This window comes from Mustela putorius, unplaced genomic scaffold (assembly GCF_011764305.1).
Source record: "Mustela putorius furo isolate JIRA1106 unplaced genomic scaffold, ASM1176430v1.1 tig00000551_pilon_pilon_pilon, whole genome shotgun sequence".
Lineage (NCBI taxonomy): Eukaryota > Metazoa > Chordata > Mammalia > Carnivora > Mustelidae > Mustela > Mustela putorius.
In genome coordinates, this window is record NW_025421412.1 from 11,503,195 (window position 1) to 11,515,857 (window position 12,663).

Below are 12,663 nucleotides of genomic sequence, written 5' to 3' on the forward strand. Positions count from 1 at the left end.
TCATTAATTTAGATAAGAAATTAACTTCTTAATTAACTGTTCTCTATAATGGGTTGGTGTATCAGCTAATACTCGGTCATTCTAATCATTTCAAAGGTAATATGATTTAAACTGTCATGGCGAAAACCCTACCAAGTTTTAGGTTTTTTAGGTAGAATGTAGTTTAAGTTTGCAACTGACATAGCCATCACAAATTATTGAGTCAATTTCACTATCAAATGCTTTCTAACTTCAGAAACTATTTTAAATGATTTATTCCTGTTATTATATGCATTCTGGCATCAAAACAGTACCTATGTTAACTGTATCATCAATCAGTTAAAAATATTTCTAAGTATTTTACTGTGAGGAAGCTACTGAAGAAGAGGTGCTTCTGTTACCTTCAGGAGCGAGTCTCTCCGCAGTATCCCAAGAACATAGGGTAGAATAGCTAAAATTTAGTAAAATATCAATTGCTTAGATTACCGTAATATTTGGTACTTCTTTTGGGATAGACCTGGTACACACAGCACTTCTCTTTTTCATAAGTAGTTAACAAAAGCATACTTATGCTTTAAGCAAAGGACCTGGACCAATCATCTAGAAAAGTGCTGTTATTTTATACTTGTAGGCCATGGAAAAGATCACAGGAAAACAAACTTAAACTATGTTTGATGTTTGATAAATAGCATCTACTTCAAGTAGAACACTTACATTTTGAGTAACCTGTTTTTTATTTTATACCCATGGTGTTACATTAACTAGGTCTTTACCAGTTTGTGTTGTAATCAAAAAGCATTTAAACCTATTTTATTTTTGCTTCTAAAGTAGTACTGACTCAAAAAAATAAAAGTAGTATTGAGTCATTATACAGAATTCAAATGTAGACTATTTAGAAAAGGGTCTAAAGAGCCAGCTTGTCAAGCATAATCATTATTATTCTTCCAGAACAAAGACAAATCCCTTTATTATATGTGGGGCTAATTTACATATGTTTTGCTTCTTCTAAAAAGTATAAGGTGCTGGAGGTAGTGATCAGAAAGACTGTCTTCATGTACTTCCTCTGGTTAGGAACCACTGATCTCAGACTGACATGTCCAGATCCTATGGTTCAAAACTATGCTTGGAGCCTGTCATTCTGTCCCTTCTCCTTTTCATGTACACTGAACAAAAAAGTCCCAAGGAGAGGCAACCTTGGGTCACTTTCCCCTCCATGAACTAGTCTGTGATTGGGGGATTCACCCTGATTGGCCAGATGGATAGAATCTGGTTCAGTCTTCTAAACCATATAGGAACAAGGTTTTCATAGCAGGGCACCATTAGAATAAGGAAGGAAACTGGCCTGATTATGCTTGTGTCAGCTTCTTCCTCATATGACCCTCAGTGCCAATAGGAACTTGAAATCTTTCATTTCTTTGGTTTCTAGTAAGCCAAGAGCTTTTTCTTCTAAGCTATTGTGTGAATACTATGTAACTGCTGAATGAGTGTAACATACAGACTGCGGAGACTCACTCCTGAAGGTAACAGAGGCACCTCTTCTTCAGTAGCTTCCTCACAGTAAAATACTTAGAAATATTTTTAACTGATTGATGATACAGTTAACATAGGTACTGTTTTGATGCCAGAATGCATATAATAACAGGAATAAATCATTTAAAATAGTTTCTGAAGTTAGAAAGCATTTGATAGTGAAATTGACTCAATAATTTGTGATGGCTATGTCAGTTGCAAACTTAAACTACATTCTACCTAAAAAACCTAAAACTTGGTAGGGTTTTCGCCATGACAGTTTAAATCATATTACCTTTGAAATGATTAGAATGACCGAGTATTAGCTGATACACCAACCCATTATAGAGAACAGTTAATTAAGAAGTTAATTTCTTATCTAAATTAATGAATACTTCAAATTCTTATTTGGGATGTTAGAACACAATTTGAGGATCTTCTTAGCTTACTCTGTCAATAACCTAAGCTGTTTCTTGATTTTCAAGACTGACTAATGCTTTGATCTTAGCACCAGATTCTTGAATTTCCTTCAACTCTTCTTTGCATAGCTTGTAATTATACGTCTTGCCTAAGTTTCTAGATGTTTATGACATTTTATTTATAAAAGAATCATTATAAACCTAGTTATCATAGTATTTCAGGTGATACAGTAAGCCATCAACCTTAGTAATCCTTGGCAAGTAAGTCATACTTCATGTTATTACTAGTGACAAAAAAGGGAAATCAATTGATTTGCTATATTTTATAGAGTTAATGAAGTAATTTATACATTCAATGAAACAGAGGTGCCATCTAGGAAAGGAAAATAACACAAGTCCAAAATTCCACGTCTTACCAGTGATGCTGATAATTCAGTAACATGCTTTTTTTCAAGAATTCTAACTTTTGTTTGTCTTCAGCTTTCTCTGTATGGTATGTTTTTGTACAGACAAGCTTGCAGGTCTCCTCCTTATTAAATGTAAACTGTATTAAAATAAAGTGAAAAGCAAATTAAAAAATATCTAGGTCCTTCACACCTATGCCATGAGTAGGAATACTACTCTCACTAAATTACTTCAGTGCATTAATAATGATAATAAATACTTTTAAATTTCTCATTGTTCAATCACATTTAAATTTTAATCATACTGTTTCTCTAAAAATTTCTTTTGAAATTTTTATTTATTAAAATTTTTCTTTTGATAAATAATAATTTTTATTTTTATTTATATTTATATAATATATTTATATAAATTTATATATATAATATAATATATTTATTAAATATTTATAAATAATATTTATTTTTATTTTTGATAATTTCAATCCACCCACCTTTTATTTTATTTATTTACTTATTTTTAAGATTTTATTTATTTGACAGACAGAGATCACAAGTAGGCAGAGAGGCAGTCAGAGAGAGGGGAAGGGAAATAGACCCCCTGCTGAGCAGAGAGCCCGATGAGGCGCTTGATCCCAGGACCCTGAGATCATGACCTGAGCCGAGGACAGAGGCTTTAACCCACTGAGCCACCCAGGTGCCCCCACCCACCTTTTAAATGTAACTGAATCCTAGAAGGGGAAAAAAACTACACATAGAACAAAACAGAACAGTTTTTCTAGTAATAAGGAGACATGTTTTCAGTCCATACAGTCATTTGATGGATATTTGTTAAGCGCCCTATGTGCCAGGTAAGAGAGACTCAGCAGTGAGTAATAGACTGTAATGATACAAGAAAAAGTCAGGCTTGGATGCCTAAAAATCAGGGTAAACATGATTCTTTTTACTCACACTTGAAAAGGCTGTCAATTTTCAGGATCTTATTTAACAATAAAATTGAAGCAAAATGTAAGGCTTAAAAAATTGATAATTTAAAAGTTAAAAAATAAAGGATTCCTCCAATTTTGGAGTCTAGGACTTATTTCATGTGTGTAAAAATAATGGTTTTCATAACACAAGTTTATTTCATCAGGATCCATTTATGGCTTCGTTTAAAAAATATATTTCCTAGTTTTCTAAAGGCTGTAATTTACTTTATAAACTACTACAGTCCATAATTGTATGGATTCAATATGCTCAACTTTATTACAGGTGGTTAAAAAAACTTGTGTATGTTTCACTCTAAAGTAGTCCATTGTTTTGTACATTATTAAAACACCTTAACCAGTTTCTGTGCATCAGCTGACAAGCAAATGCTTCAAGTATAGCCCACTGCTGCCACCTGTCAGCCAAGAGTTCAGTTTTGGCTGCATTGCTACTTCTGTAAATGTAGCAATATTTGTTCAATTAATTTAATATTCTTTTTTTTTCAAAGATTTTATTTATTTATTTGACAGACAGATCACAAGTCGGCCGAGAGGCAGGCAGAGAGAGAGGGGGAAGCAGGCTCCCCGCTGAGCAGAGAGCCTGATGTGGGGCTCATTCCCGGGACCCTGAGATCATGACCTGAGCCAAAGGCATAGGCCTAACCCACTGAGCCACCCAGGAGCCCTAATTTAATTTTCTTAACCTTATATGCATCTCGTAGGTACCTTGGAAAATGAAAGAAAAAGTACACCTACTAAGGAATCAGAAGGATAGGTGTCCAAATTTAAATTAAGCAGAGATAGACATTACTAGTTACAAGAAAAGTGGCAAATCAATCCAATGCTTCTGGGTTTAGGCGAGTAAACAGTGTGTTCAAATGCAAAGGAAACAGCAAAACTAGTGAGGATGTTTAATCATAATAATAAATATTTATTAAGTCATGTAATCCTCCCAACTTTGAGAGAGTCTCCATTGCTGAATCCTCATCTTGTGACCTAGTAACACCAAGTGCCCCAAGACTCAATCCTTGGAATCCTTCTCTCTATTATCTATACCCACTCTCCACTTGGGGATCTCCTCAATTCCTGGCTTAAATACCATTTCTACACTGATGATGATTCTCAAATGTATGTACCTAGCCTGAACCCCTCCTCCAAATTCCAGACACATATATTCAAGTGTTTACTTCACATGCTTAATTAGATGCCTAATTTCCCATTCCCCTCAAACCTGCTCTTCCCAGAGACTGTCCCGTTCTGGAAAACAAAGTCCACACCCCACACCCTACCCCTCAGCAAATTCTGCTGCACTGACACCAACTTCAAAACGTAACCAGTTTTGGAGATTCTGACCACTTCACAACACCCACCTGTCTACCCCATGTTTTGAGCTACTATCAGGTCATACATATCTCAATGATTTCGAGAGCCTCCTAACCAGTCTCCCCTCTTCTTTCCTTGCTCTTCCTCCCATGGTCCATCCTCAACAAAGTAGCCCTAATTAGAGAGCCTATCAAAATCTAAGCCTACTCAACACGCTTCAGTGCTAGCCAACTTGTTCAGATATACAGGCCGAAGTCTTTACGGTGGCCTATGAGATACTGTGTGATGTGGTCCCACTGCTTCTTTGCCCTCATTCCCTGCTATTCTCGATTTTGTTCACTGGCTCAAGTTACACCAACTTTTTTCTGTACCTTGAGCACACCAGGCAAGCAGACACCTTAGGACCACTGCATTTGCGGCTTTTTCTGGAGAACATTTTCCCAGATATTCATGTGGCTCACCACCTTACTTGCTTCAGGTCTTCTGCTCAAATGTCACCTTCACAGCAAGACCTTCGCTGGCTCATCTAAAACTGCCAATTCCCCATCCACCTTCCTGGATTTATTTTTTGATAGTTTTCCCATCATCAACTGATACTCTACATACTTTAGTAAATTCATGTGTTTCCTTCTCCTCATCAGAATACAAGATCCATAAGGGCAGAGACTTTTGTCTCTGGTCTCTGCTATAGGCCACACCTACCACGATACCTGCAACAAACGTGTAAACTGAGTAAATGAGTGAGTATGATTGGTTAGACTTGAGACGAAATTCTACAACCCTGGGAATGAGTATGTTTAAGATTTGGGATAAAATGTGGCTCCAGCTTCACACAACACATACAACCTGGCACTGCTCTTTTTCTGACCTCAACAGAATTCATAAATAAAAGACAGCAAAGTGGATTTGGTGAGTTTTTTTGTTTCAGGTTGTTACTATTTTTTTTTACTGCAGATCTCAAATAAAGCAAAATTCTGTGAAAATAAAGGACAAAGAATCAATACTGAAAAATATGGGTCAATACATTTATGGTTGGCTTAGACAAAAATCTAATGTCTCTCAGGGGCGCCTGGGTGGCTCAGTGGGTTAAAGCCTCTGCCTTCGGCTCAGGTCATGATCCCAGGGTCCTGGGACTGAGGCCCACATCTGGCTCTCTGCTCAGCGGGGAGCCTGCTTCCTCCTCTCTCTCTCTCTGCCTGCCTCTCTGCCTACTTGTGATCTCTGTCTGTCAGATAAATAGATAAAATCTTAAAAAAAAAAAAAATCTAATGTCTCAGCCTCATACTTCTGTTTACCTATGCCTTGATCTTAAGAAATGCCTGTTCTGTCACTTTAAGCTTGGGGACTAAAAGATTCTGTTTTCAATCCTAAAAAATTCTAGGACACTCATAGAAAATGTGAGATGTACACCTTTCCTCATTTTGAAGCACTCCTGTTCTATTTTACCTCAACTCCTGATTCAAAATTAAATCTGCACAGCTGCAGGCCTAAAAGAAGGATCCTTTGCATAAGCAAGGCTGTCTTTCCCCGTAAATAAATATACCCTGGATGGAAGTAATTTGTCTTTAAATTCCACCCCAAAGGGACAAAACTTCTCCAGGACTCTGAGTATTTTATTGGCCTTCCCTCTGTTTATCGGCCATCTGTTATGGGCTGTTTACTGCAAGAAACTCCTGCTGTCCCTCAAGCTCACTGAAGATGTTACTGATACTCTTCCTTTCTATCATTTCTCAAGGCAAAGGCATTACTGAACAGAATGATGGGGCTGAGACACCACAGGAATATCTTAAGTTGATTGTATAATTTAATAAATCTGCCTGAAAATCACCCTTTGCTATAAAAGCAACATAATAACTTCCAAAGTAATCTTTAAAAATATCACATCAGGGAGTGATACATAATTAAGTTGTTAGATAATTAATATGTTTGCCCTGTTCAGTAATACCCATGTATATACACTTTGGGCACCTTTTCCCCCCAATAATTTCACTCCATATGCCTTCCATTCTGTCCTTGAAAATTAAAAAAAATTTTTTTTGAAGACTTCACTTATTTGAGAGAGAGTGCGAGAGCAAGAGAGCACAAGCAGGGTGAGGGGCACAGGGAGAAGCAGACTCCCCACTGAGCAGGGGGCCCCATGCGGGGTCATGACCTGAGCCCAAGGCCAATGCTTAGCTGACGGAGCCACCCAGGTGCCCCTATCTTTGAAAAAATTTTAAATTACTGGCATCTTTAGGGTACAAAATTTTAAATTGTAATATTTTAAGAGGACTTATGGTTGAAAACTATAAACTTGTACAATTATGTGGATTTGACTTGCAAACTCTGTCTTTTCCCAGTGCTTCACCATGCAGTACAGTGCTAGAGGGACTAAGATGGGTAGTGGAACCACTCTAGGTGTGCGGATTTGTTGGACAGATGCTCAGTGCAAAGAAGCGCCAAGAAAAATAGATGGCAGTGTTTAGTGAGAAAGCAGAGAAGGGAGCTGACTGTGGGATCTAAGTCACAGAAGACAAGGACGAGACTGAGAGAGGGATCAGGCTGGGAGATAAAATTTGGGAGTCAAGTTACAGCGATTAAAACAAATGTGTTCATGCAGACAGAAGCCCGAAGTAAAGTTAAAGGAAAAATGTACAGTACAGAGTATGTTAAACCATAAATTAGTAAATCTAATTGTATTTATATATGCTTGTAAGTACATAGAAAATGTCAGGGAAGATTAACAAAAAATTGTGATGTGAAACCAGGGGTAAGACAGCCTTACTTTTCACTTTATATTATTCTGTCCCATTTAAGTTTTTATATGGCGATATACTGTTATTATGAACAAGTTTAATTTTTGTAAATGAGAATATTATTCTTCGTGTAGCAGGAGAGCAGATATAAAATAAACAAGGGACCATGCAATGTGGAAGGAAAACAGGCATAAGTGTTAAGAGATTTATAAGGCAGAATAATTCTGGGTGATGATGAAGTTGAAGTACAATCTTACATTGTACTTAGTTTGGTTTAACTGATGTCTTAAAAATGTACTGAGAACATTCCAAACATAATGGTCAAAAGAGAAAGGCTAGCGCCCCAAAACCCAGTGGGGGAGCCCAAGTAGTGCTGTACTTGTTCAGACGCTATATGTATAATATGTACGAATCCTGTTTGAAAAGGGGGGAAGGAAAAGAGGAGCTGCTGGGGCCACTTTTCATGACTTTCTGGTCCCTCTGAAGGTAAGGCAGGGGGTCAGAGTACTCATTTATAAGACTGGTATTGATGTGCATTAAGACAAACTTATCCATGACATATCATGAGAAGGATTCTTCCAAACTGTTGAGTTTAAAAAATTATTTCCAGGGGCGCCTGGGTGGCTCAGTGGGTTAAAGCCTTTGCTTTGGGCTTAGGTCATGATTCCAGGGTCCTGGGATCCAGCCCCGCCTCCGGCTCTCTGCTCAGCAGGAAGCCTGCTTCCTCTCCTCTCTCTGCCTACCTGTGATCTCTGTCTGTCAAATAAATAAATAAAATCTTAAAAAAAAAAATTATTTCCAGAGGTAAAAGAGAAATGAAATCCTCCTTAGCCATGACAGTTATCTCAGGCTTTTCTGTAAGAAAAAAATAAGGAAAAAAAGAAAAGAAAAGACAAAATAAAGGAACGAGAGAGAAAGCAGCAACTAAATAACTTCTATATAACACTGAATACAAACCTTATATGGCGAAGGTTCAATTCTTTCCCCGAATAATACCTGACCAAGATTTTCCGATGGGCGTTTTCCTTCTGATGCTTGGCAAAAATCAAACCTGGAGGGGAGGTGGAGAGAGTATTTAAGCTACTATACATAAAAGGAAACAATGAAGAGTCAAACTCCTAGCCAATCTAGAGGAAAGATTAAGCACTGATCATTCCATAGCTCTAGTCAATGAATGAGAAATATAGTTACACTCCAAGTTCCATGTACCTTTCCCCAAAGCAAAAACCAAAAATATTAGAAAATTAGGCCCAAGAATAGTTTGATGTCTATCTTTTTGAAGATGTAAATTACAGAATTTTAAAAACTGACACATTATTTTTATTCATTTCAGTAACAAAATTATTTACAGTCTTATTTCAAGTGAATTTCACTAACTTATCTCCTTTTGTTGTAACTTCCTAATCCAAAGTGTTACATAATAATGACATTTCAGAAAGATGTGCTGAAGTTGCCTGGGTTTCTGCCTCATCCCCATATACTGGCCAACACATCCCAACATGGGAAGCATGGCAAGACAGACCCTAGAGAACACGAAATTGTGGAGAAGCCATCTTCAGTCAGCTGCAAGCTTCTCTGTAATTCCCTAGTATTATTAACCAGATTTTAATAAAGTTTTCTTTAAATATTACAGCCAAATTTCAGCTTTGCTATAGAAGATTAAAGGATAGTTCTGTGTTCATTTTAGAATGGTGTGGGAGTACTTGGGACCCATGCAGTAATGGCTACAGATGAGATTCCCAAAAGAAAGATGAATCTCACATAATAAAAAAAGGGTGCTGGGAAAGCTCAAATGAAGACTTTTCATGTACTGGCTATAAGAGATCACTGAGTTTTCCCAAGAATATCCACAAAGATTTAAGGGAGATACACTTATTTAACAAAACAAAAGAAACAAAAACTGGAACATTTAAGTCTCTAATAGTTACTTAATGGATGGTCCATCCATTCACGTATGTTATACTCTCTTCTTACAGATGTTTAGCCGTATGGATTCTTACAGCACTGTCTTACTTTTTTGGCATGTGCTTTTCTCTACAGTAAACACCTATTTTCTTTTGAAATTTCTAGATACCACAGAAATTTAGAAGCCAACTAAAACGTAAGAACTATGCTTTATACTCCACATGATATATAGCGGTCAAAGCATATTTATGCAGCATTTTTTATAGTATCAAAAAATGAAAATAATCAAACGTTCACAAAGACTTAGTGAAACAAACCATACACGACTCTATATAATCTCTACAAAGAAATAATAAACAGGAGCACCTTGCTGGCTCAGCTGGTAGAGCCTGTGACTCTTGGTCTCTCCTCAGGGTCATGAGTTCAAGCCACACTGGGTGACAGCTTACTTTAAGAAAAACAAAAAAGAAAGAAAACAAAAACGAGGGGCACCAGGGTAGCGCAGTTGGTTAATTGTCTGACTCTTGGTTTTGGCACAGGTCATGGTCTCAGGGTTGTGGGATCAAGCCCCAAGTCAGGCTCTGCGCTCAGCCCAAAGTCTGCTTGGGACTCTCTCTCCTTCTCCCTCTGCCCCTCATGTTCCTGCTCCTGCTCTCTCTGAAAGAAATAAATCAATCTTAAGAAAAAGAATAAACAGCTACAAAAAGGACTATGGTAACTGTAGCTGCGTATTAACATGGAAAGATACCTATAATAGATTCAGTGAGAAAAAGATGCAAAACCACTTTTTGTTTAAAACAAAAATGTATAGAAGTGGTTACATACATTAGAATATGCAGAAAAAAATTTGGAGGAGCAGAAAACAAAGGAATTGTTTCTGGGGATTATGTGGGATATAAGAATTTTGTTTGCAACTGTGTGGGGCTTTTTATAATTAAAAAATGTAAAGAAAACACAATGCCTTTTTGTCCATTCAAAAAAAAAAAAACGAAATCCATTGTTTAGTTGATGCTTCTACTGTACTGAAAAAGATCATATTTCAAATTTTAACTCTACCTTGGAAATAAAGACTATCCCTTAAAAAACGTTTTCAGGTCCTGTACATACTTAAAATATGTATGAATTCGTCTGTAACTGTAAAGAAAATAAATTGTTAAAAGTACAAAATTCTGAGGAGTCAATAAAATTTTATATAAAAACTAAGCTGAAAAACTTACGCCGTATACTCATAAGGAAGAACAGATTCCACTGAATCAAGCCTGTTCACGAATAGTTCTATTTCAGCCTGAAAATGAAGGAACACAGAATTAGAATGTAAATAAACAGAGATCAAAACTTAAGTCATGCTTAGAACTGAAAAAGAATTTGACATGTTTGAAAGGTAGAATTTTATAATATTTAAACATTTCTCCTATAAATCCATTCACTGAGTAGACTTATATGCAATTAAATTACAACAAAATATTTTTAATAGTTGCAGTAATTGCTTTAAAGATTTATTTATTTGAGAGAGAAAGGAGGAGCGCGTGTGTGAGCGGGGCGGGGCCGAAGGACAGGCTCCTGAAGCAGACTCCTCATGGAGTACGAAGCCCCATGCAGGGCTCATCTCACAACCCACAGGATCATTACCTGAGCTGAAACCAAGATTCAGAAACAACTGACTGAGCCACCCAGGAGCCCCTCTTTTTGTTTCCCCCCAATTTTTATTTATTCATTTATTTACTTATTTATTATTTTGGAGAGAGAAAGAAAAGTATATGAGGATTAAATGAGTTAACATTTATCAAGAACTTCAGTGACTAAAACAAGAAGTGCTAATATATTTATTAAATGAATAAAGGCAAATGAATTTAATGATATTCAGAATAGGTAATGCCTAAACTACACTGCTCATCTGCTAAAATAAATCCTCACCCAATACTGCTGATATACAGTGGAAGATACGACACTAGCCTCTATACACAGCAGTAATAACAGTACAACCCCTAAAACTGTAAGCAAATGAAATTACTCAATGGCAATCCTATCTCAAACATATACAAAAATTAAACTGTGTCTCCTTATATAACATATTCTTTGTCATGAGTTATTTTAGCTAAAAAGATAATGGGACACAACATTTAGGCATTACAGAATCCTTGAATAATAAACACAAATTAAGTAACCGTTGTGAAGGCAAAATTCCCAGTTGATGGCTTACTCTGCCAAAATAATTTTCACTAATTATAAGGGGTCAATACTATTATGAACACACTTCAGAATCTAAACCCCCTATTTAATATTTCTTCTTGAAGACTGAAGGGTCCCTAAAAAGCTAAACCAGTTCACATCTCTAGATTTCTTTCTAGGAAGAAACACAGCTATTATATTCTATGGAACTGTCTAGGTTTTGAGTTTCAAAATCTGTAAGTGCCACATTTCATCACAGAAGTTAAATCCCTTGTGCCACAATTAAAACTATCCTTCCTCTCAACCTCAAAGTGATCAAGAACAAGGACTTTTTTTTTAAAAGATTTGATTTATTTATTTGACACACAGAGAGAGATCACAAGTCGGGAGAGAAGCAGGCGGTGGGGGGGGGGATGCAGGCTCCCTGCTGAGCAGGGAACCGGATGCGGGACTCGATCTCAGGACCCTGAGATCATGACCTGAGCCAAAGGCAGAGGCTTAACCCACTGAGCCACCCAGGTGCCCCAAGAACAAAGACTTTGAAGCTAGGTTGCCTGAGTTTAAATCCTGACTATGACATTTACTAGCTGTTTGATCCTAGGTAAGTTTCTTCATGCAGTTTTTCCTTTGTAGAATTTGAGTAGTTTTGAGAAGTTTCAAGAGCAGTGCTTGGTACAAAGCACTAAGTATTTACTGTTATGCAACAATGAAGCAATGATGGACATATTCTTATCTGCACTGTCAAATACTCATGTGGCCATTTGTCATTTAAGATGTGGTTAGAGCTAGGGGCTCTGGGGTGACTCAGTCAGCTCAGTGTCCAACTCTTGATTTTGGCTCAAGCCATGATCTTAGGGTTCTGGGGTCAAGCACCATGTGGGGCTCCACGCTCAGTAGAGTCTGCTTCTCCCCCCACCCCCTGACCCTCCCCCTACTCAACTTTCCCTCTCCCCTTTAATATAAAATTCCCATTAAATTTACCTTATCTGTCCACTTTTCCTAATCTGGTGAAGTAGCTTCACATTTTACTCCTAACAACAAAGGTATTAACAAGCATATGTTTTAGCCTTGCTTTGTGATCTATAAGGATGTCTATATCATCAGGGGCTGCCCACAAATTTTTCCAAAACAGCTAACTCCAAAGAACAATTCTTGCAAATCTTTCACCTAAAAATAAAATTAATTTTTACACACAACACATAAACAAGTAGGGAACATAACTTCAGTCTGGAGGCAGCATAGCACCAGAATGCTCAAT

The 12,663-nt window shown here is 37.0% G+C and overlaps 1 protein-coding gene across 1 annotated transcript in view; it reads right to left on the minus strand.

Moving 5' to 3' along the window:
- TM9SF2 (transmembrane 9 superfamily member 2) overlaps positions 1–12,663 on the minus strand; it is a 59,882-nt gene that overhangs the window by 36,426 nt on the left and 10,793 nt on the right. Inside the window, exons 2-4 of the mRNA XM_004746087.3 lie at positions 10,454–10,521; positions 8,289–8,382; positions 2,324–2,451 (exon numbers count right to left, since the gene is read on the minus strand). Of these exons, the coding sequence (XP_004746144.1) occupies positions 2,324–2,451; positions 8,289–8,382; positions 10,454–10,521 (290 nt within the window). The remainder of the gene's footprint in view (positions 1–2,323; positions 2,452–8,288; positions 8,383–10,453; positions 10,522–12,663) is intronic.